This window comes from Bos indicus x Bos taurus, chromosome 21 (genome assembly GCF_003369695.1).
Source record: "Bos indicus x Bos taurus breed Angus x Brahman F1 hybrid chromosome 21, Bos_hybrid_MaternalHap_v2.0, whole genome shotgun sequence".
Lineage (NCBI taxonomy): Eukaryota > Metazoa > Chordata > Mammalia > Artiodactyla > Bovidae > Bos > Bos indicus x Bos taurus.
In genome coordinates this window covers 69389790-69413352 of record NC_040096.1, presented here as the reverse complement: position 1 = coordinate 69413352, position 23563 = coordinate 69389790, and the positions used below count along the sequence as shown (strand labels likewise).

Below are 23563 nucleotides of genomic sequence, written 5' to 3'. Positions count from 1 at the left end.
ACGGGCCGCGCAGAAGAGCGTTAGTTCCGTGGCTTCCGACCTGCGGGCAGTGGGGCGGGCGTCCGAGGGGAGCAGCGCCCCCTGCGGCGGGAGTGGCGGGGGAGGTATTCCCGGGGGCGGGGGCACGTAGTAGGGCCGCGCCCGCCCCAAGTAGGATAGAGCCCTGATTTGTGCAGGAGGCAGCCTCTTCCCTGGGACCGCGAGGAGCGCGGCGGCGGCGGCGGCGGCGGCGCACCGGTGGGAGGGGACCGCGGCGGTGACCTCAGGGGGCGCCCCACCCCCTGGCTCCGGAGACCCGGCGGGGCTCCGGCGAGGCGCGGCCGCGTTGGGGCGCCGGGTCCCGCTCTCCTGGCTCCGGCCGAGGCGCTAGCGGAGGCCCCACCGCTCGGCCGCCGAGCGCCCCGCGAGGCGCGCGCCGGGCCCAGGCGCTGACAGGAGGCGCCCTCCGCCGCCTTTAAATCCCGGGCGCCCCCGGCCCCCCCGCCCCACCCCGTGGCGCGGCCCCGCCCCCTCATGCATATGCAGGTGCGCGGGTGACGAATGGGCGAGCGAGCTGTCAGTCTCGGCCCGAACTTGTCGGCTGCGGGCGAGCGCAGCGCGGGCGCGCAGAGCCGAGGCCCGGAGCGCTGCTGCCGCCGCCGCCGCCGCCGCTGCCGCCGCCGCCGCCGCCGCCGCCGCCTCCGGGAGGGAGCCGGGTCGGGCCCGAGCGCCGCCGCCTGCGAGCCCGAGCGCCGCCGCCCCTGCGCGCCCGCCGCCCCCGCGCGCCCGCCGCCCGCGCCCGCGCGGCGCCGCCTCGACCCCGCCCGCCGCCGCCGCCGCCGCCGCCTCTGCTGCTGCCGCTGCCGCCGGCGCTCGGAGGGCGGGCGGGCGCGCGGGCGCTGGGAGGCCGGGGCCCGGCGCGCAGGGGCGGCGGCGGCGGCGGGCCGGCGGGCGGGGTCACGGCGGCGATGCGGGCGCGGGGCCGGGGCGCCTGCCCCGGCGGCTGCTGCTGCTACTGGCGCTCTGCGTGCAGGTGAGCAGGGGCGCGGACGGGGCGCCCCGCGCCGCCCTCGGGGCCGGCGGCACCGCCCGCGGGCGCCGCGGTTCGGAAGCCCTCGGGGCGGCCCGGCGGGCGGGGGCGGGGCGCGCAGCGGGCGACCCCGGCCCGCGCCTCCTCGCGCTGTCCCTCCGCCTTATTTTTAGGCGGCGCGGCCCATGGGCTATTTCGAGCTGCAGCTGAGCGCGCTGCGGAACGCCAACGGGGAGCTGCTGAGCGGCGCCTGCTGCGACGGCGGCGGCCGGACGACGCGCGCGGGGGGCTGCGGCCACGACGAGTGCGACACGTACGTGCGCGTGTGCCTCAAGGAGTACCAGGCCAAGGTGACGCCCACGGGGCCCTGCAGCTACGGCCACGGCGCCACGCCCGTGCTGGGCGGCAACTCCTTCTACCTGCCGCCGGCGGGCGCGGCTGGGGACCGGGCGCGAGCGCGGGCCCGGGCCGGCGGCGACCAGGACCCCGGGCTCGTCGTCATCCCGTTCCAGTTCGCCTGGCCGGTAGGTGCTGCTCCTCCCGCGCTGCCCTCTCCGGGCGCCCGGCCCCACCCTGCCCGCGGCCCCCCGGCCTCCAGGCACCCCCCCCCCCGCCCCCCTGGCTCCCCGGCACCTGCGGCCCCGGCTCCGCGCGCGAGCCGCGCGCGCCCGGGCACGGCGGGGCGGGGCCGGCAGGGGGCGCCTGCCTCGGGGTCCCCGCCCGGCCACGTGGGCGCGCGGGGGTCTCAGCGCGGCGGGGTGGCCGCGGCCCGCGTGCGGGGCGGCCCGCGGCGTGTGCCTGCGTCGCCCTGCGCGTGTCTGTCTGGGTGCGGAGGCGCGGCCGGGCGCCTCGGGCCCGGGCAGGCCGCGCAGGCATGTGCACCGCGCGTGCTGGGGCTGGTCCGGGGCAGGCCCCGGCGGAGCCGCCCGGGCCCGCGGCCAGCCTGCGCCCGCCCTGCAGTTTCCTGGATGGGTGGGGGTGGGGGGCTGCTCAGGCGGGGGGCCGAGGGACCTCGTGCTCGTGGGTTGGTGGCAGCCTTTGCCGCTGGTCCAGACCCGGGGAGCCAGCCTCGAGGGGCCTTGGTGCTGTGATTCTCTGTTAAGCACCTTCCTGTCTTGCATTTTGGGTTTTGTTTGTTCTTTCTGGAGAAGGAGCTTGAGGTCCGCCTGTCAGACAGGAGCCGTGGACCTGGGAATGCTGGCAGGGATGCGGTCCATCTCAGTGGGCTGTCCTGGGCCCCGGTGGGTGGGGGCTGCGGCAGGCCAGGCCTCCAGCTGCCCGATGTGGCCCGAAGCCTGGCCTCCCGGGTCTTTGTGCTGTGCGCGCAGGGAACTGGGTGGGGGCAGGGAGGAGAGAGGCCCCTGCTAAGTGGGGTCTCAGGGTGCAGAGGCAGGTCCGGGCAGCTGGGGTGTGTCTGTGTGTGGACAGTGCCCAGAGCAGGGTGCCAGGCTGACTGAGGGACTGTCCTTCTGACCAAGGACCTCTGGCTCGGCCAGCCACTGGGAGGCCACAAGAACATGCCCACCTGGTGCCGTGGTTCTGAAAGAGACTGGGGGTTGAGGCCAGGCTGAGGTTGGCCCCCCACTGCCCCCCCCCCCCAGCTCTGAGCCCCGTGCTGGCACCTCCTCCATATCGTATCCTAGGCCAGGAGGCCTCACGGCTACCCCCTCCCCCTGCTTCCTGACCCCTGGCCACAGCCCTGCCCCCACGTACCTGGGGCCTCTGCAGTCTCCCTGGACCTCCAGGCCGCAGGTGGGGAGTGTGTCCCTGGGGTGGAACAGGCGGGAGGCAGGGGCAGGCTGGGAGGCCCCGGGCGCTGGGATGAGCCCAGCCCCCTCGCCCCCGCAGTGGGCGGCAGGCAGGTCTGAGCAGGGCCCGCAGCCTGTCATCTGCGCTTGGGCTCGGGCCAGCGCGGTTCGAAATCGCTACCTGAGGATGTGTTTTTCTGCTCGAGTTGGCAGCCGTGGGCGTGGGGGCAGGGAGGCCTTGCAGGAATGTGGCGGGCCGACGCGTGTCCCTCACGCTCTTGGTCCCACCGGCCGGCCAGGCATGGAATGGGACGGGGCAGGCCCGGGTCTCCCAGGCAGGGGCCTGCAGACCAGGGGCAGGTGCTGGGCCAGGTCCCCGCCCTCCACTTTGCTGGGCGCACCCAGGAGGGGCTGGTGGCCCAGCCCGTGGTGAGGGTGGGGCAGCGGGGTAGCTGTGCGTTTGGGGGGCCGCTCCTGTCTCCCCCTCCGCACGGGTAGCGTGGCCTGGCTGCCGGGCCCATGGCCCGTGTAGTGATGCCAGTGCCCTGGTATTTCCGCTCGGCCGGCAGCGGCCCTGTGGCTGCACTGCCTCTGCCCCCTGCGAGTCCAGCTCCATCCCGTGAGCTGGCCCGAGTTTGGAACCCGGTGCGCCCACTATGGCCCTGGGGACTCAGGAGGGGCTGGGCCCTGCCTCAGGAGCTTCACGTGAGAGGGCGGGGCGCAGGGGCTTCTGTCCAGGACCCTGGAGCAGGTCGTGTGCGCAGGGCCTTGGAAATGGCGGGGGGTCCAGGAGTGTGGGGAGCCGGCCTGCGCCTGGCCCTGGCTTTGGAGAGGGCGGACCAGGACCTACTTTGGGCTCTGCACTCTCCAGCCCTTCCAGTGACCTTCAGGCAGTCCTGACCCACCCCCCTCCAACTGCTTTCTCGTTCTATCCTGGTGCCCCAGGCGAGGCTGGGGGACTCTCTGCACCCTTACCTGGCCGCGCGGGCCCTAGAGTCCCCGTGTTGTCTGCTCTGCGTGGTTTCAGGTTGGACTCGGGCTCAGGTTTCTGGACAGAGGTGTGTCCAGGGTCTTGGGTGAGGGGAGGGGAGGGCAGGTGCGGGCAGTCTGAGTGTGGGGCTTCCCCTCCTCTCCTGATCCCCCCCACGGATGCCCCCACGTGTCCTACCGGTCCCCAGGAGATGGATGACACCCGGTTGGCCCTGGCAGCTGGCTCGTAGCCAACAAGGTGGAGGCCATGTTTGATCACGTGTGTGTGTGCCCTCCCTGGGTGAGTCAGTGGCTACTGGGGGCTCACGGGGGCCTGGGGGGCCTGGCCAATGGAGGCGCAGCGTGGCCCTGGGGCCTCCTGCTGACTGAGGGCCTGCTGCCCAGCTGGAGGCCATGCCTGCCTCCTTGGCTCACATTCTGGTTCCAAGACCTCAGGACCTGGCCTCCAGGTCTAAGGCCCCATCCTGGTATGTGCACTGTGTGTCTGCGGGGTGACTGCTGGCCTGGGGGTGCTGCGGCGGCTCGTGGAAAGCCAGGCTGGAGTGAGAGGAGGACCAGGGACCCGTGCGCTGTGCTCAGGGGTCGGCAGGGGGCCTTGGGCCAGTCAAGGGCCTGCACATCCAAGGGTGCGGCCTGGTGGGATGCGCACGCTGGCATGAGCACCTTTCTGCGGTGGGCCGGGCCAGGGGCTGCCCCTGGGGGCACATCCAAGGGTGTGGCCTGGTGGGATGCGCACGCTGGCGTGAGCGCCTTTCCGCGGTGGGCCGGGCCAGGCGCTGCCCCTGGGGGCTGTCCTTGACGGTGTGAGATGACGTCTTCCTGGTGCTCCCTGCCCCCCGAGGACCCACGGCTGGTGTGGGGCGAAGGCGGCCCCGGCCCCTTCCCCGCGCGGTGCCTAGGGCTGCTGCCTCTTTTGTCCGTGTGGGGGCTCACTTTCCCTTCCTTCCTGTGCCAGGGGCCAGGGGTCCCGCTCAGCAGAGGCTCACCTGCCTCGGATCAGGGGTCTTGGCCCAGGCGTTGGTACTGGGGCTGTAGGGTGGGGCTCTTGGGCAAAGAGGGGCCCCAGACGGGCAGTGCCAGCCAGTGGGCACTCAGAGACAGGCTAGGGCTTTGTCCCTGGGGCCTGAGGGGGTGGAGCTGAGAGTGAGGCTCCACCGTGGAGAGGGGGAGGTCACTGGGGGGTCTGGGCAGGGGCTTCTGGAGGAGTTGTGGCTTCCGGGGACCCTCCCAGGGGTCGTGTCTGGGTGAGGGCGGCCTGGGCCAGCGAGGGGCTTCTTGGTGGAGACAAATGCTTGTAATCCTCAGGCCTGAGCCAGGGTCCGCGGCCCCAGGCCTCATCACGCATCCTGGTATGACCAGGGTCCATCTGATCTTCGACTTCATGGTCCTGCCCGGTGCGTGTGACGAGGTGCTGGCAGGCTGTGTGCTGCTGGCTGCAGTGGGCTGGTTGGGCACGCTCAGGCACGGCCTGCCTGGTCCCCGGTGCGGAGCGTGGGCGTCCGGGTTCCCGTGGGGAAGCCTGCGGTCCAGTCCTCCTGCCGTGGCCCCGCTGGGCCCAGCAGCTTGGGGAGAGGTGGCCCCCCCACTCCCCTGCGGTGACAATGGAGGCAGAGACCTGGGCCTCTGCAAAGCTCAGGTTTCAGGAAACATATCTTCGCTGAGAGCTCCTGGCGCCGCATCCTGCTCTGCTCCACGGGGGGCCCGGCTCGGATGCGGGGTCTGCGGGAGAGGAAGCAGGTGGGGCCCGCGGACCCAGGCTCTGCAGTCAGTGCTGCCTCCTGGGCCTGGGGTGCCCCGTGCCACTGGGGCTGCCGGCCCGTCGTACTTTCTGAGGGTCGGACCGCGGGTCAGGACCTGGCCTTGGGGGTGGGCCAGGAGGACCCGCGGTCAGGATGGGGTTCTGGCGCAGGCAGGTTGGGGTGGGCTTTCTGGAAGAGGGAAGAAGGCCAGCAGGCTGGGGGCCTCTCAAGGTTGGGCAGGCTGGCAGCCCAGCTACGCTTGGCCAGGGGCCCTCCTGTTCTGTAGGGTCTTGGGTCCACAGAGCCCGGCCAGCCCGTGGCCCACGAGGCTTGTCCCTGGGACAGAAGGCTGCTCTTTGCAGAGAGGAGACTTGAGTCCTGGAGGCCAACTGGGAGGAGGCGGAGGCCCAGCCTGGCGCCCTGCCCCCCAGCTCAGGTTCTCCCCAGGTGCCTCCCTGCCGCCCAGGTGCAGGAGCCCAGCTGGCGGGCGGCGGGGCCCTTGTGGGTGGGCGGGCGGGCGGGCGCATGTCCCCTCAGGGGCAGGTAACCGGAGCCTCGGGTGCTGGTGAAGGTGACGGTAACCCTACCTGGGTGGCTGGCGTGGGGTTTCCTGGGAGCCAGGAGGAGCTCCCTGCTTTCTGAAGCGCAGGTGCTGGGAGGTGGGCTCTCATGCCCTGTGGGCTGGGCACCCTGGGGCCGGGGCGCTCCTCGGCCTGCCTTGCAAGGGCTTCAGCCCTGGGCCCTGCCCCGCCCCCTCCCATGCTCTCCCTCATGGCCCGTGTGGCCAGGATGCCCGCTGAAGCCCCAGGAGCCCCTGGCCCTCACTCACACCCACCTGGCAGCTACCCACTCTGCTCAGCGCTGGCACCACAGTTGGCACAGGGGCCAGTGGCCCCGCAGTCTGACCCTGAGACCTGTTCCCCGCATTGCTCCTCTTCCAGCCGAAGGCCCTGCCTGTGGTCCCCCTGCCTGGGATGCTTCCTCCCGAGCACCCTCCCCAAAGCCTGTCCTGACACCCTTTAGTACAGCGGCTTCTCACCCATCCACTGCCCCAGAGGCAGGCCTGTGCCTGGTGCATGCTGGGTGGGTGGATGGATGGATGGAGGATGGATGGGTGGGTGAGTGGATGGATGGTGGGTGGATGGTGGATGGATGAGTGGGTGGGTGGATGGATGGGTGAGTGGATGGATGGATGGTGGATGGATGGGTGGGTGGGTGGGTGGATGGATGGGTGGGTAGGTGGATGGATGGATGGATGGATGGGTGAGTGGATGGATGGTGGGTGGATGGTGGATGGATGGACGGATGGGTGGGTGGGTGGCTGGCTGGGTAGGTGGATGGATGGGTGGGTGAATGCATGGATGGATGGGTGGGTGAGTGGATGGGTGGGTGGGTGAGTGGATGGATGGGTGAGTGGATGGATGATGGATGGATGGATGGGTGGATGGTGGATGGATGGATGGGTGGATGGTGGGTGGATGGATGGGTGGGTGGGTGGATGGTGGGTGGATGGGTGGATGGTGGATGGATGGATGGGTGGATGGTGGGTGGATGGGTGGATGGTGGATGGATGGATGGGTGGATGGTGGGTGGATGGTGGGTGAAGTGAGTGCTTGCTGGGGAGGAGCTGGGTGCTCCAGCTGCACCCAGGAGTGAAGTGACCCGGGGAAGGCTGGCCCGTGGGGTCATTCCAGGCAGAGGGAGGACGTTGTGTGTGCAAGGGCTCCGTGGTGGGGTCGTGCTGGATGCCTGTGGGGAGCGCGGGAGCCACAGGCAGCCCCAGGAAGGCTCTGGGCAGTCGGGGAGATGTGGACAGAGCTCTGAGGGTCCTTGGGGCTCCTGTGGATGGGGGAGCGGAGGCCGTGGTGGCTGCTGGGGACCCTTGAAGGAGGCGGGCAGCCTGGACCAGGCCTGATGGCCTGGCGGCCAGCGCTGACAGCAGGGAGGCAGGGGTTTCGGGGACCCTCGGTAATAGGATTCACAGCCTGGGGTTGGCCCCATGGGGGTGGGGTTTAGAAGGGTGGACGATGGCGTCTTCTTTCCTGCCCGTCTTCTCTGGGCAGCTGCTGGGGTAGGGGGGCTCTGGGCAGGGGCAGCCGCGGAAGTGAGGGGGTCCCGGGCAGGGAAGGCATGGGGAGGGGGTCGCTGCCTGTGTCTGGTGGTCTTTGTAGGGTGGGGTAGGGCAGAGGGTGGTCCTGGGCTGCTCAGTGATGCTACCCTGTCACTCACCGCATCCCTTGCCTGGGACACAGGGCCAGACAGTGGGGGGCAGTGAGCACTGCTGAGGCTGCCTCAGGCCGTCCCTGGGCCTCAGTTTCCCCATCTGTGAAGTGGGGCCACTTTTCCTGGACCTTCACTAAGGGCTTCCCTGGTGGCTCAGCTGGTAAAGAATCCACGTGCAGTGTGGGAGACCTGGGTTCGATCCCTGGGTTGGGAAGATCTGAAGAAGGGAATGGCTACTCATTCCAGTGTTCTGGCCTGGAGACTTCAGGACTGTCTAGTCCACGGGATCACAAAGAGTCGGACACGACTGAGTAGCGTTCCCTTTCACTGTGAGCTCGCGTGTCCCACGGCAGCTCCAGTGCTCGGGCTACCCAGGTCGGCCCCGCAGCCTGGTGACTGGGCATCAACTCTCCCAGTGGGCTTGGAGGACCCTGGGCTCCCACGCGACCCCCTCTGGCCCCAGCCCACCTGGGACCTCAGGCTGAGGCCACTCGGCTGTGCCCGCCCTCTGCCCGCTGCCCCATGTGGGTCACTGTCTCTTCTGCAGCCTGACCTGGTCTGCTGGCTGGCAGGTTGCAGGAGCCCGGAGTCCAGGCCCCTGAGTCTCTGTGAGCTGGAAGGAGCAGCGTCCCTGCTCTGAGGGGTCATCTCGGGGTCTGGGCCGAGATGGAGGAGGGGGCTTGGCCGGCTGGGGTGGGCGGAGGAGCCTGACCCGCCCTCCCCGTGTCCACAGCGCTCCTTCACCCTCATCGTGGAGGCCTGGGATTGGGACAACGATACCACCCCGGATGGTGAGTCAGCCCCTGAGGGTCCCCGGGGGGCTGCCTACAGGGCCTCCCTCCTCATGGAGACGCGCGTAGCCAGGCTCCTCGTCCTCTGCTTGCTGGGGCAGAAGGCACACAGCGGGCAGGGAGCTGCCTCTGCCCTGCAGGTCTCTGCTCCTCTTGCCCTGGCCGCCAGGATGCCCTGCTGCGCTCGGGACTTGCTTGTGCTGCCCTGGCTTCGCCTGTGTTCTGGCAGGAGGCCTGCGTCCTCCTCGAGGTCCCGCACCTGGCACCTGGGCCGTCCCTGGCATTCTCGTGACCTCCTGCTGATACCCAGACCCAAGGCCGGTCTTCTGGGGCCTGGCCGTGGCTCAGTGGGTGGGTCACCGCCGAGAGCTTTCTCTGGCTGTGTGGGCCCCTCTCCGCCCTGGTGAAGGGCTCGGTGGGCCTCTTTGGAGGCCTAGCTGCTGGCTGGCCTGCCTTGCACAGAGTCCACAGGGCCTGTGGTGGTGGGCAGAGGTTCCTCGCAGACAGGTAGGGGGCAGCCAGTGCCAACAGCCCAGAGCCTGTGGGCAGGGGAGGGGTTGCCATGAGGTTAGCGGGCCAGGGTCAGCTCGTGGAGGCCGCGTGGCTCCTGTGAGGACACCGGCTTCTTCTCCGAGGCGGGTTGCTCAGCCTGCCGCGTGGAGGGTGGGTTGCAGGGCCAGGGTGGAGACAGGTGGGGAGCTTTGTGTAGCAGTCAGGGTGCTGGGACCAGGGGCGGCCTGTGGGGTGGGCGGGGTTCTGCTCGCTCCGAAGGTCGAGGCCCGGGGCCTGCTGACTGGGTGGCCGCGGGGCGGAGAGGCTGTCGTGGGGATGGGCTGGAGCGCTGTTTGGACGCTCTGTGTCTGGACAGCGTCAGATGGGCAGCTGGATGCTGGGTTAGACCAAGCTGGGTCCCAGCAGTGGAGATGCCATGGGAACACAGAGGGGCGGGCGGAGAGCAGCGGTCAGTGGAGCCGGCTGTGGGGTGAGGGTCCTTAGCATTTTATTGCACCATCTTCTAAACCGGTACAACGCGTGTAGGGAGACCCCGTGACCGTGGTTGCCAGCTCCGGCCACGCAGCAGGTTGGCTTGGAGGGAGGCCCAGCCCTCGGGTTGCCGGGTCCGTGGTCTCGGGCCCAGGGAGGCTCGTCTAGAGACACGGCAGCATTGAGTGCTGTGGCTCCTGCGGGGACGGGGCGGCCTTGACTGCAGCCGTGAGAAGCGTGCAGAGCCCGGGGCGGGGCGGGGCCTCGGGCAGGACAGGCTGGCCGCAGGCGCAGGCGGGAGGCCCCCCGGTCCTGCGGGGCAGCGGCCGTGCCGGCTGACTGCTGCTCCCCCTCCAAGAGGAGCTGCTGATCGACCGGGTGTCACACGCGGGCATGATCAACCCCGAGGACCGCTGGAAGAGCCTGCACTTCAGCGGCCACGTGGCCCACCTGGAGCTGAAGATCCGCGTGCGCTGTGACGAGAACTACTACAGCCCCACCTGCAACAAGTTCTGCCGGCCCCGCAACGACTTCTTCGGTCACTACACCTGTGACCAGTATGGCAACAAGGCGTGCATGGACGGCTGGATGGGCAAGGAGTGCAAGGAGGGTGAGCGGGGCGGGGCTGCGGGGGCGCTGCGGGCATAGCGGAGGCCAGCGGAGGGCCAGGTGGGGGCATCGTGGAGGACGCGCGGTGCCCCGCGGCGGGTGGGGGGCCACGCGGGGGGCTGTCCCCAGAGCCTGTGTCACGGCCGCAGGCCGGTGTGTGGCCGCTGCAGGGGTCTGTTTGCTCTCTCCGTTCGCAGCCGTGTGTAAACAGGGATGCAACCTGCTCCACGGGGGGTGCTCCGTGCCCGGGGAGTGCAGGTGAGTGCCCCGCGCCAGGTCCTCTTTGCCTCCCGAGCGTGCACACACTCGCTCCCGCACAGAGTTGGCTGCACACAGGCGACGTGAGTGGGATGGGCCCTGCTCGTGTGCGGCTCACTGTTGGTGAAGGCCGCACGTGCTCTTGGAGCCCGAGTGTGCCCCAGGGCGCGGGCCAGCCTTGGTGGGCAGGGCCGCCACACATTCCACACCTCTGGTCTGGGCCGAGAGCCGCTCCAGGGCAGGAGTGCGTGGTCCAGGCGGTGCAGGGTGGTGCTCACAGGTGGGGAACGGGAGAGGCCGGGGGGTAGCCAGGAGGCCCCACGGGGCGGGCCAGGAGGCAGAGGCTGCTGTCCGGTGTGGGTGTGGGGGCCGCCCCCGTGGGCGTCCTGGGGCAGGAGAGTGGGGCTCGAGCGCCTTTGGTACCCTGAGCCACTGACGGGGCGGCCCCAGGCGCAGCGGGCGGGAGAGCAGCTGCTGTCGTGGGAGTGCTGCCCACCCTGCCCGGGTTTGTGGGAGGAGGCCTGGCTAGGGATGCACGTGGGCCGTGTGCGTACAGGCGGGGCGGGCAGGGCGGGGGAGCCAGCTGGGGTTCCTGCTGCTGCCGGTGGACAGCAAGGAGCTGGCAGGGGCAGGGGGTCCCAGACATGTTGGCGGGGGGTCAGAGGGACCAGAGAGCCAGGGGTCTGGGCCGCAGACCTTGGTTGAGGGGCAGTGGAATCGCTGCTGGCTTGAGTGGGGTCGAGGGTGGGCGGGGAGGAGTGGGGGCTAGAAGGGGTGGGGGCGGCCAGGGGGCTCTCTACAGGGCGGGAGCCAGGTGGGTGCCAGGAGTTCGCCGATGGCCTGGGAGCTGGGCCCCGGGGACCAGGCGGACGCCCTCGGGGGTGAAGCCCTTCGGGGGGGATGCCAGTTGACAGAGGAGCAGGGGGTGAGTGAAGCCTCCTCCCCACTCTGGGTCTGAGTCATCAGGATTCCCTCTGGGAGGTGGGTGCATTTTCCGATAAGGACGCTGGGCAGGGAAGTTTGGTAACTGCCCCGCTGACTCTGGCTGGGAGGGCAGTGTTTGGGAGCCAGGATGGGGGCACCCTCTGTTCATCCTGCGGTGGCTGTGGCCTGGGAAGGGGTAAGTGGAGCGAATCTTCCAGTCCCGGGCAGGGAAGTGGGCAGGTTGCCCAGGGACCCGGCGTCAGGGTAGGGGGGCGTTGTGTCTAGGGCTTCACCCACTCTGTCTGCCGGGTTTGAGCTGAGTTGAGTGGTGGTCTCAGAGCAGCGGGGCTGAGAGGTGCCCGGGGGCGTGGCCCGTGGCGGGCTCCCGTCTCAAGGGGCAGGCACCCCAGGAGCACCCTCGGTGTGGGAGACGGGGTGCAGGGCTGCTGTCTGCCTGGGGCAGGCCTTTCCTGCAGCCCTGCCCTCTGACCCAGGCGTGAGCCCCGGAGTCCGGCAGACCCTTCCCTGCTGGGTTGTGAACGCGGCAGGGCTGGGGCCTGGCCCAGCCCTTGGCACCGAGCTCTTGGGGTGAGCTGTTGGCCCCGGGTGGCCAGTGACCGGGGCGGGCAGAGGGGAGGCTAGCGCTCCACTCCCCACGTGGGCCCTGCGGGAAGACGGTGGGGGGCACAGGGCTCCCTGGACAGGGCCCTAGGTGAGCCCTGCTCGCCTCCCTCTGGCTCCGTGGGTGAGGCCCAGCTGCTGCTGGTGGCCCTGGGCTCAGGTTTCAGGACAACCCCCACCGGATGCCGCGGAGATGGCCGTGCCTTCCTGCCGCCTCCTCCCCGAGCTGCTGGAGCCGCAGGCCAGGAAAGCCGGGGCCACGGGGGCCTGAAGAGGTGGCCCCACCCAGGGCTGAGAGCACGCCCGGGGGACCCCTCTCACCTGGAGGGGGCCCGGGCTTGCATCCCCCGTCCCGCACGCGCGTCTGGCCGGCCGAGTCCCTCTCGGCAGCCTCGGTTCCCTGTCCTGCACCACCAGCGTCCCTTCTGGGTGCCGGGGGGTCGGGGGCAGCCCAGGAAGGGCCGTGCCTCTTCCCTTTTACAAAAATAAATCCACGTGACGGGTGGTGGTGTGGACGTCACCCCATCCCACAGGACCCTTGAGTGCTAGGGGGGGTCCCCTTGGGGGTCCCAGCAGGGTGGGCCCCAGGGCGTTGAGCACAGGGCGCTGGCCTCTCTCCCTGGGGCTCTGGGCTCTCAAGGGGGCGGTGCTGATGGCCGGGGTGTCCCTCTGCGTCTCCTCCTGAAGGACTTCCCGGAGAGGATGCTGGCCCACAGTACGGGCAGGGCTGGCTCCTGGGGTTATGGCCTGAGAGCCCAGAGGTCTCTCGAGGCCAGGGAGCGGGTGATTCCTCCCGGGTCAGGAAGTGCCCTGGATCTGGCCTCTCACGGGGCTGGCCTGGGACAGCCCACGGGCCTCAGCGTCCCCATCTATGAGATGCGTCCCTGCTGGGGCCTCATGGAGAGAGTGACCGCCTCTGAGTCATAGGCGAGGTCGCGGGCTGTGCCCAGGGTTCCCGGCAGCAGGAGGCCTGTGCCCGCTGGCCTGCCGGCCCTGGCAGCACCTGGCCCTCTCATTCCCGGGGTCCCAGCAGAGCCTTCCTTGCCTGGCGCCTTCTCTGGGGGCCCCGCTCCGGCTGTGTCCCAAAATAGCTCCAGGAGGAGTGACTGGACAGCTGCGGCTGACCGTGCGCGGCCAGCGGCCGGGACTGCCCGTGACGTGCGGGCGGGGCCGCTCCGGTTCAAAGGCTGCGGCCGCTGGCCCCGGGGGCCCACGTGACGCTGCGCCATGTCCCCACGCCACCCTGGGCGTGGCCCCCGCTCGCGGGGTCTGCGGTCACACGCAGGGCCTCCCGGCCCTCTGCCTTCCCCAGGTGTAGCTACGGCTGGCAGGGCAGGTTCTGTGACGAGTGCGTCCCGTACCCCGGCTGCGTGCACGGCAGCTGCGTGGAGCCCTGGCAGTGCACCTGTGAGACCAACTGGGGCGGCCTGCTGTGCAACAAAGGTGCGGGGGGCGGCGGCCTGCCGCGGGGGGTGGGCGTGAGGGGCGGCCTGCTGTGCAACAAAGGTGCGGGGGGTGGCGGCCTGCCGCGGGGGCGGCGTGAGGGCCGAGGCCTGTCCCCTGAGCACCATCTACCCCCAGACCTGAACTACTGTGGCAGCCACCACCCCTGCGCCAACGGGGGCACGTGCATCAACGCGGAGCCTGACCAGTACCGCTGCGCCTGCCCTGACGGCTACTCGGGCAAGAACTGTGAGCGGGGTACGTCAGGGCGGCCACGGCGGGACCCACTCCTCTGGCCTGAGTGCAGCGGGGGTCGGGGGGGCCCTTGTGGAAGGTGGGGGCCTGGCCACCACACCCACCCCTGTGGTTCCCCATGCAGCCGAGCATGCCTGCGCCTCCAACCCGTGTGCCAACGGGGGCTCCTGCCACGAGGTGCCCTCGGGCTTCGAGTGCCACTGCCCGTCGGGCTGGAGCGGGCCCACCTGTGCGCTGGGTGAGAGCTTGCTCCAGGGCTTCTGGGGTCCCCAGCCTGCATTCCGGGGCTCAGGAGGGTAAGGGCGAGGCGGCCCATCCCCGTGGGGCTGGGGTTGGGGAGGAGCGAGGGGAAGACCCGGGTGCTCACACTCCTTCCTGAGGGCCAGCTGCCCCCTCCCACCCTGCGATCATCCCTGCTCCTCCCCCTGGACTCTCCGCAGACATTGACGAGTGTGCCTCCAACCCGTGTGCGGCGGGGGGCACGTGCGTGGACCAGGTGGACGGCTTTGAGTGCGTGTGTCCGGAGCAGTGGGTGGGGGCCACCTGCCAGCTGGGTAAGGGGCCCCGCGGGCCGGGGTGTGTGTGCATGCTGTGCGCTGTGCTTGCGGCGGCTGCTGCGTGTGCTGCCAGGGCTGCGGGCCCATCGCCCCCCTTGTCTCGTTCACAGACGCCAATGAGTGTGAAGGGAAGCCGTGCCTTAATGCTTTTTCTTGCAAAAACCTGATTGGTGGCTATTACTGTGATTGCCTCCCGGGCTGGAAGGGCGCCAACTGCCACATCAGTCAGTATGGGTGGGCGGGCCGCAGGGGGCAGGGCTGGGGGCAGGGAGGGCCCGCTGTGACCTGCGCCTCTGCCCGCAGACGTCGACGACTGTCGGGGCCAGTGTCAGCACGGCGGCACTTGCAAGGTGAGGGCCTGCACACTTTGTGGGGGGTGCAGGCGTTGGGCTGCAGGTGCCTGAGGGCGGCTTTGGGAGGCTCACCCCACGCCCCGCACCTCCCCAGGACCTGGTGAATGGCTACCAGTGCGTGTGTCCACGGGGCTTCGGGGGCCGGCACTGCGAGCACCAGCTGGATGAGTGTGCCAGCAGCCCCTGCCACGGGGGCCTCTGTGAGGACCTGGTCGATGGTTTCCGCTGTCACTGCCCCCAGGGCTTCTCAGGGCCGCTCTGCGAGGTGAGGCCTATGCGTGCTGCCTGCCCCTCGGTCCCAGCAGCTGCCACGGGTGGCCCATCGAGTGGCCGGGAGGGGCCACGGTGGGGGTTGGCCCTGCAGCATGTCCCAGGCTCAATACTAGACCGAGACCCCAGCCCCAGAGTCCTGGCTGGGCAGGGCCGGGGGAGAGGCGTAGGGTCCCGGCTTGTCAGGACCAGCCCCTCCTGGTGGGGTGGCCTGGAGGCCTGGCAGGTCCACTGGCTACCCTGTGCCTTGGCTGGTTCTCACTGCGGATGCAGGGCAGGTGGCCGTGATGGGGTGGAGTCTGCAGGCCCCTGAAAGAGGGGCCTTGGGGTGGGCTGGGGGTATCACTCTCGGGTCTGACAAGGAGAGGCTCACTCTTCCACCCCCGCTGACCTGCTTTGTCTTTACCCGGGAGAGGAGTGAGCTGCGGGGTGTGAACACCAGATCCTGTCTTGTGTCCTGGAGCCTGGGGTGGTTCTTCAGAAGGACCCACAGCTGGGGCTCACAGCAGCAGTGGAGGCTGGAGGGGTGGCCGGGAGCTGGCCTTCCTGCCAGTGGGAGGGGCGAAGGCCGGATGCTGCCCCGGGAGGCCGCGGAAGAGGGCTGCCCCAGGGCGGGGCGGAGGGCGGGGCCTGGCCCACCCAGGTGTTTCCGGCCAGCTAGGGGTCCGGACGGGCTGAGCTGGGCCGTCCTCCAGGCTCCGTCTGCAGAGGCCTGGCTGGCTGGTCTGAGTGGGCCTGGGTCTCAGGGACCGCTCGTAGGGGCTGTGTGTAGGGACATGAGCCCGGGTCCATTGTCCGGTGCCAGCAGCACCCTCATGTTTGTCCCCACCTCACAGGTGGACATCGACTTATGCGAGCCAAGCCCCTGCCAGAACGGGGCCCAGTGCTACAACCTGGAGGGGGACTACTACTGCGCCTGCCCGGATGACATGGGCGGCAAGAATTGCTCTGAGCCTCGGGCGCCCTGTCCTGGCGGGGCCTGCAGGGGTGGGTGCGGTGGGTGGGGCCTTCAGGAGTGGGTGCTGTGGGCGGGGCCTGTAGAGATGAGTGTTTTGTAGGCGGGGCCTGCAGGAAAGGGTGCAGTGGGCGGGACTTGTAGAGGTGAGTGCATTGTGGGCGGGGCCTGCAATGGTGGGTGCGGTGGGCGGGGCCTGCAGGCCTGTGTGCAGCAGGGACGGGGCCTAAAGGGATGGGTGTAGTGTGGGCTGGGCCCGAAAGAGTGGGGTTGTGGCGAGGGGTGGCCGTGTTCTGCAGAGGTAGGGCTGACCCTTTTTGTCTCTCTGGCAGTGGTCGATGGCTGCGGGTTTGAGGCAGGGACCAGGGTGGCTGGCATGGGCCCCTCTGGCGTGTGCGGCCCCCACGGACACTGCATCAGCCAGCCCGGGGGCAACTTCTCTTGTGTCTGCGACAGCGGCTTCACGGGCACCTACTGCCACGAGAGTGAGTAGCCGTGGACCAGGGCCGGGAGGGGGCCGGGCCAACTGGGGCTCCAGCTCACGCTCACCTCCCGCAGACATCGACGACTGCCTGGGCCAGCCGTGCCGCAACGGGGGCACCTGCATCGACGAGGTGGACGCCTTCCGCTGCTTCTGCCCCAGTGGCTGGGAGGGCGAGCTCTGTGACACCAGTGAGTGGGCCACACTGCTCCACTCTCGGCCGCAGGGCCTGTGCCTCCTGGTGCTGAGCGCGCCACGCCCCACGCCCGCACCGCACCCCGCCCCGCGACCCGCGACCCGTGCCCTGCGTCGGCCTGGCTCCATGTGTTGAGCCGCCGACTGGGATGCGGCACATAGAGAAGGCGGGCAGAGGGGTACACACGCTCCCTCCCCGCTCCTCTGCCGCTCCCTGGCCCACCCCGGTGCCTCCTCCTCCGGGCAGCCCTCCCTGAACGCCGGGGACCCCCGCTGACCGGCGTCCTCGCCCCCAGATCCCAACGACTGCCTCCCCGATCCCTGCCACAGCCGCGGTCGCTGCTTCGACCTGGTCAACGACTTCTACTGCATGTGCGACGATGGCTGGAAGGGCAAGACCTGCCACTCGCGTGAGTGCCCACCATGCCCTGCCACTCTGGGGGCTGCACTGCCTGCCGGGGCGCCGCCCGCTGCTCCGGGCAGCCTCTGAGTGGCTGTGTGCCCGCAGGTGAGTTCCAGTGTGACGCCTACACCTGCAGCAACGGCGGCACGTGCTACGACAGCGGGGACACCTTCCGCTGTGCCTGCCCCCCGGGCTGGAAGGGCAGCACCTGCACTGTCGGTGAGGGCCGGGGCTGGGCTGTGCCTGTCTGGGCCGAGGCCTGGGGCGGGGACCCCGGCCTGCCTGGCTCAGGTGAGAGCCCTTCCTTCTCTTTCTGCTCTCCTTCTCTGACTCCTTTGCAGCCAAGAACAGCAGCTGCTTGCCCAACCCCTGTGTGAATGGGGGTACCTGCGTGGGCAGTGGGGACTCCTTCTCCTGCATCTGCCGGGACGGCTGGGAGGGCCGCACCTGCACCCATAGTGAGCTCAGGGGTTGGCGGCACCAGGGGGCGGCTGTGGGCGTGGGCTGGTGTGGGCCCACCCCATCCCCTGCTTCCTTGTCCTGCCCCCACCCCGACTCTGCCCCATCGACCCACTCCTTGTGCTTGGCCGCGGAAGCCTGGTTGAACCCCTCTGACTCCCCTGAGCTTCCTCCCGTCGGTGCTGGCCCTTGCGCGTCTCCGGCCAGCCACTGTCTTGCTCACACAGTCCATTTTCCGCGTGGGCCTCCAGGACGGGCTGTCCTCCCAGAGCTGCCCTGGCCCCACATCCTCCAGCCTGGGCGTGGCAGGCTGGTGTAGACAGCGCGGTATCTGCTTGCCCTCCCCGTGTACCTGGGGCGCCCCCAACCGGGCACGGGTGGGTGCCTGGGTGGGGAGTGCCGGGCTCACCGTCCTCTCTCTCCTCAAATGCAGATACCAACGATTGCAACCCCCTGCCCTGGTGAGTGGTGGTGGTGGGCTGGCCTGCCCTGGGCTCCCCTGACCCCCGGTGGTGGGACGGCTGATGGGCTGGTCTGCCCTGACCCTTGCCCTCTCTTCTGCAGCTACAACGGTGGTGTCTGCGTGGATGGCGTCAACTGGTTCCGCTGCGAGTGTGCGCCTGGCTTTGCGGGTCCCGACTGCCGCATCAGTGAGGAGCTGGGGTCCCCACCCCGGGTGGGGTTGCGGGGTTCCCGCTCTGGGAGCTGTTGGGGTCATTTGCATCCGCGGACCTCAGGGCGCACTGTGGTCACAGCCGCTTCCCCGCTCTGTCTGAGCCTCGGTTCTGCTGTTTGCTTCCCACCAGCAGTGGCTGGGGGGCACCCTGTCAGGGGCAGACCCAGCTTGGGTTAGCCGTTAGCTCCTAGAGGCAGATGGTGACAGTGACGGCGGTCTCAGGCCCAGCTCAGAGGCCCCTGGGGCCCCTGAGGCCCAGGCTGGCCGGGGCTGCTCTTTCTGCGCGGGCCCTGCTGCCCAAGCTGCCGCCTCGCTGACGCTGTGCCCGGCCGCTCTCCTGCAGACATTGACGAGTGCCAGTCCTCACCCTGTGCCTACGGGGCCACGTGTGTGGATGAAATCAATGGCTACCGCTGCAGCTGCCCACCTGGCCGATCCGGCCTGCGGTGCCAGGAGGGTAGGTGGGGGATGCCGCTGGCGAGGCCACGCTCAGGCTGGGGGGTCCGGGGGAGCCTTCTCTCCATGTGCCCCACTTCTCCCGCCCACAGTGATCGTGTTCGGGAGGTCCTGCTGGTCGCAGGGCGTGCCCTTCCCTCACGGGAGCTCGTGGGTGGAGGACTGCAACAGCTGCCGCTGCCTGGACGGCCACCGAGACTGCAGCAAGGTGTGGGGTCTGTCCACCCGCCCTGCGCGCTCCCACTGCCCTGCGGGTCTGCTGCCTCCGCGCCCCAGGCCTGCAGTCCCCATCATTCACCCCCAACCCTGTTGCTCACCCGGGGAGGATGTGGGGGGAGGGAGACAGGCGAACCTGGCCCCGGAAGACGTGGGCCGCCCTGCTGTGCTGGGCTCCTTCACCGGGGGGCCTGGCGGTAGGGGGCGCTCTGCTCACGGACTCATGACCAACGGTGTGCTTCTTCCCACATGGTGCCGTCCGGGTCTGCCTGTGGGTCCCGTCCGTGTGCCCCCAGGTGTGGTGCGGCCAGAAGCCCTGCCTGCTGGCTGGCCGGCCGGATGCCCTGAGCGCCCAGTGCCCGCCGGGGCAGCAGTGCCTGGAGAAGGCCCCAGGCCAGTGTCTGCAGCCACCCTGCGCGGCCTGGGGGGCATGTAGTGCGGAGGAGCCCGCGCTGCCCAGCACCCCATGCCAGCCGCGCTCCGGCCACCTGGACAACAACTGTGCCCGCCTCACCCTGCGTTTCAACCGTGATCAGGTGCCTCAGGTGAGCTGCCCGCGCCCTGGACGCCACCAGCGAGCAGGGCCCTGACTGCTGGCCTACTTCCTGTGGCCACTCAGATGGCTCGAGAGCCCTGCTGGCCGCCCGGCCCCATGCCTGCATGTGGTCGGATGAGATGGAGCGCTGGGCTCGGGGCAGCCGGGAGGGGCCAGCCTGGGCCGAGATGTCCACTCGTCCAGTCATTCCCAGGGCCTGGGTTGCAGGCGGCCTTCCCGTGAGGGCGGGGCCGGCCCGCGGCTCCATGGGCATTCTCACCCCGCCCTCATCTCTGCCCATAAGGCCTTCTGGTCTCAGTACCGGCCCTGGCCACAGAGGCCGTCTGGGTTCTGGGTGGGGCTGCGGACCGCCGTGGGAAGCCAGGGCCCTTGCTCCCCCAGACAGGCTGTTGTGGCGTCCCGCCGCACACTGAGAGGCGGACCCCCTTGGGGCCGCGGTCGCTGCCCGCTGCTCACGTGCTGCCCACCCGGCAGGGCACCACCGTGGGCACCGTCTGCTCTGGCATCCGTGCTCTGCCAGCCACAAGGGCCGCGGCCCGGGACCGCCTGCTTGTCCTGCTCTGCGACCGGCCGCCCTCGGAGGCCAGCGCGGTGGAGGTGGCCTTGGTGAGTGCGGCCGGCGGGCGGCCACCTGTGTTCCACACCCGCGCCACTGCGGGTCCCACAGTGAACGTGCTCCTAGATGGGGTGTGAGTCGGCATCTCGGGGGTCGGGCGAGGCTGTGGTTTCTCTGGGTGCTGGTGTTGGCGTGGGAGGGGCTGGGTGGTGGAGGTGAGTTGGGCCAGCATCAGGGCAGTGGCGGGTTTGTAGCCCTCTCAGGACTCCAGGCGTGGCCTGCTGGGGCTGGGACCCACCTGAAGGGCCGAGGTTCAGCGGGGTCTGTGGGAGTGCAGACCAGGCCATGGCCACCTCCCCGTGGCCTGCCCAGCGTAGGGCACCTCCAGGCTCTGCCAGAGCCCTCCTCCAGTGAGCCTCCTCCAGGGCCCCAGGCCCCCAGCCCCTGACGCTGCTCCAAGACGGCCGTGCTATGGGGCCGCAGGGTCTCTGCCCCTCCTCGCCACTGCCTGGACCGGCCAGCCAGAGCAGGAGTCTCGCACTCCCCAGGGCTGCACGCAGGGCCGGGCCGCTATCCCAGCTGCTGCCACAGTGGGGAGGGGTCACAGGCCTCCCGCTGCCCAGCTGAGTGCGCAGGCGGCCCCTCAGCACTGTTCTCTGCCACAGTCCTTCAGCCCGGCCCGAGACGTGCCGGACAGCACCCTGATCCAGAGTGCGGCACACGCCATCGTGGCCGCCATCACGCAGCGGGGGAACAGCTCGCTGCTGCTGGCCGTCACGGAGGTGAAGGTGGAGACGGTCGTTGTGGGCAGGTCCTCCACAGGTGAGCGGGAGGGGCGCGCCGCTTGGGCCCAGGGCGAGCGGGTGGGGTTCCTTTGGGCTTGGGGGGGTGGGGCTGCGGCCTCTGCCCGCCCTGCCCCATGGCCGACCAGCCCCGGGGACGTGGCAGCTCCTCTGCACCTGCCGGCGAAGGTTTCCCAGCCCAGCCCACCTCCCAGCCCCGATCTAGGGCCCTGCCCATCCCCACGAGCCGAAGGACTGGGCGTCTGGCCCTCTGACGTCTGGGTGCCCCCGCCCCAGGTCTGCTGGTGACGGTGCTGTGCGGCGTGTTCAGCGTGCTGTGTCTGGCGTGCGTGGTCGTCTGCGTGTGGTGGATGCGTAAGCGCAGGAAAGAGCGGGAGAGGAGCCGGCTGCCGCGGGAGGAGGGCCCCAACAACCAGTGGGCCCCGCTCAACCCCATCCGCAACCCCATCGAGCGGCCGGGTGGCCCCGGCGGCCCCAAGGACGCTCTGTTCCCCTGCAAGAACTTCACGCCACCCCCGCGCAGGGTGGGTGAGGCGCTGCCCGGGCCGGCGGGGGCCGGCGAGGACGAGGAAGATGAGGAGCCGGGCCGTGGGGAGGACGAGTCCCCCGAGGCCGAGAAGTTCCTCGCGCACAAGTTCACCAAAGACCCCGGCCGTTCGCCCGGGCGGCCGGCCCGCTGGGCCTCAGGCCCCAAGGTGGACAACCGCACGCTTGGGGGCGTGAGTGCTGCCCGCCGCGCCGGCCGGGAGTAGGGCGCCAGGCCGCCCGCCGGCCACGGGAGGCCGAGGCCGCGCAGAGTTTATTTTGTGTAAAAAAGAAACAACAGCAAAAGCAAAAAACAAATGTTTATTTTCTACGTTTCTTTCGCCTCGTTAAGTCATTCGCTGAGTGTCAGGCGGAAAACAACGGCGTGTTCTTGGAGAGTTGCTATTTTTGTAACGTTCCCCGGTGCCGCACGCACGTGTGTGGCAGGAGACAGTGAGGAGGCCTGTCCTCCCCAGGTCCGTGGACGTCTGTCCCAGAGGTGGTGCGCTGTTTACAGAATCTTCCTTTATTCCTCATCTGGGTTCGCTGTGGCTCCAGGCCAAAGAGCCGGTGGGACCCGCGGCGTCTGGCGTGGCCCGCGGCTGTCGGGGGCGCCTGCAGTGGCGGTGGGGCTGGGGATCGCCAGGGGGCCCGTGGCGGTCGGCATGGCCTGAGGCCGCGGGCAGACCCACCCCTCCGGCCCGCCGTCCTCGCCTGCGCTGCCCGCGACGCTCGCTCCAGAGATCTCTCAACTGTGCTTTCAGAAGTGCCCTTCCTGACTGCTCCGTCCCCCGGGCGGCGGCAGTACTGACGCTTGTGACAAGTGCCTTCTCACAGACTCTCCCTCGCGATTGTCAACGTCTGCCGCGGGCACCCGGCTGCTGCCCACCTGCCGGCCCCGGCCGCCCCTCCTCGTGAAAGTGCATTTCTGTACATATGTACATATTAAATGAATCACTCTGTATATTTGATTTAATAACTTAAACGTTTTGGCCTCCCTTGTTCTTCAGGTGCTGTTCTTTTGTTATGCAGAGTGGGCCGGGGGGCCGGGGGCGGGCCACGCCAGGGACCCCTACCCCGGGGCCCCTCGGGTTCCCCACGTCTGTGAACACGTGGGTGTCCATGCTGTTGACAGATGCCTTGTTGGAAATGGGGCGACGGAGGCGCTTTGCCTCTGGTCTGAGCTGAGAACATGTGGAAAGAGCTTTGTCAATGGTGTCAAGTCACTTAGCAATGAAGCGCTGTCAGGATTTCAAGGAATGAGGTCAAAGTTAGACAGCCCAAGGGCAAAGCCCTGCGTGACTCCTGGCTCCGAAGGCTGGGCAAATGGGGCCTCAGCCCAGCGGCCTCGGGGCGGTGGGCCGGGCTGGCTCCGTGCCTGTCGGTGAGGCTGCTCACCGTGTCAGGGTTTATGCCAGCTCATGCTCGCGGAGCACTCGCGCCACCAGAAGGATAGCCAGCTTCCAGGCTCCTTTTCCACTGTGTTTATGTAACTCGGGACTCCGGGTTCCTGGGAGAAACCACGCCAGCGCCTTTTGTCCTAGAGTACTCTGCTCCTCGTGAGTGATTGCCCAAGCCGGCACACAGACCGCAGCCCAGACCCTGGCCCGCAGGGCGCCCCAGCCCCTGGGGCAGAGCGGTCAGGGGCCTGGGTTGCTGCAGGCTCCCCTCGGATGCCCGGACCCAGAGCACAAAGCCTGTTTGCTGGGTGTGCTCGAGCAAGACCGCTCGCCCTGCTGAGTGGATTTGAAAAGAAATGAGTGGAGTTTCTAGAAATGACAAAGTGCCACTTCCAAGCAGAACTGAATGCCACTCTGACGCTGCCGAAGGAAGAAGAGGTCAGAGGAGAAGCCTCTTGTGCTGTGAAGAGGTCGGGGGAGAATGGTCCCAAAGCGCCTAGACCGGAGAGCTGGGTGGCGGGAGGCCCACGTGACTGGCGAGGCAGGGCTGGTGGTCGGAGCCTGGCAGGGTGTCCCTCGAGGTGGGCAGGCAGAGAGGAGTGGCGGCAGGGAGGGCCAGGCCCCTCCTGGCCGTCAGGACGTGGCCGTGGGCAGTGCCAGTGGCCCCCCCACATTCTGGGGGAACCCTGTGACCTTGAGGGGCCTGGGGGGAGCTCACAGGACGCTGCTGGCTTGGGGGAGACTGCACGCCCCTGTGTGCACATGTGTGCAGCCTGCCCACCCTCCCCGCCTGCCACCAGCCCCCTTCCCCACTCAGGCCTGGCCCAGGTGGCCCGGTGCCCAGTCGTGTAGGGACAGGCCTGTCCACGTGCCTCTTCAGGCCCAGCTTACACCGCCGGCCACATGGGCACCCCCTCCCGGACGGTGAGGCTCGTTTCCGCTGCAGTGTGGCCTCCACCACTCCTGGCTGGGCTGCAAAGGGCAGCCCAGATGGCACAACCCCTGTGCCCCAGGGTGGCCCTCGCCCTGCCGGTCCCGCCGTCTGCCTCGCCAGGCTCCTCCACCTGCCACACCCAGTCCTCTCCCGGGTGGGCCATCAGGGTCAGCC

The 23563-nt window shown here is 69.5% G+C and overlaps 1 protein-coding gene across 2 annotated transcripts; it reads left to right on the top strand.

Annotated features, from left to right (window-relative positions):
• Positions 1–947: 947 nt before the first annotated feature.
• Positions 948–22059, top strand: JAG2 (jagged 2). 2 transcript variants are annotated; one of them, XM_027521207.1, is made up of 26 exons: positions 948–1012; positions 1183–1533; positions 8443–8500; positions 9843–10094; positions 10291–10351; positions 13209–13339; positions 13478–13597; positions 13719–13832; positions 14035–14148; positions 14262–14375; positions 14455–14501; positions 14599–14769; positions 15611–15761; positions 16062–16214; positions 16288–16401; positions 16702–16815; positions 16914–17027; positions 17150–17266; positions 17701–17728; positions 17832–17917; positions 18287–18400; positions 18492–18607; positions 18912–19160; positions 19646–19777; positions 20393–20549; positions 20807–22059. In XM_027521207.1, exons 2-26 carry the CDS (start codon positions 1195–1197, stop codon positions 21280–21282), a joined length of 3642 nt encoding a protein of 1213 aa, XP_027377008.1. In that variant the 5' UTR covers positions 948–1012; positions 1183–1194; the 3' UTR covers positions 21283–22059. The 2 variants fall into 2 exon arrangements, with proteins under 2 accessions (XP_027377008.1, XP_027377009.1); XM_027521208.1 differs by lacking the exon at positions 14262–14375.
• The last annotated feature ends 1504 nt before the right edge of the window (positions 22060–23563 follow it).

What these genes read in the sequence shown, in the direction of transcription:
- JAG2 (XM_027521207.1), top strand. Translation starts at nt 1,195, where the DNA reads ATGGGCTATTTCGAGCTGCAGCTGAGCGCGCTGCGGAACGCCAACGGG. An exon ending in CAACGATACCACCCCGGATG is followed by an intron (nt 8,501 to 9,842) that starts GTGAGTCAGCCC and finishes TCCCCCTCCAAG; the next exon opens with AGGAGCTGCTGATCGACCGG. An exon ending in GGGTCCCGACTGCCGCATCA is followed by an intron (nt 17,918 to 18,286) that starts GTGAGGAGCTGG and finishes GCTCTCCTGCAG; the next exon opens with ACATTGACGAGTGCCAGTCC.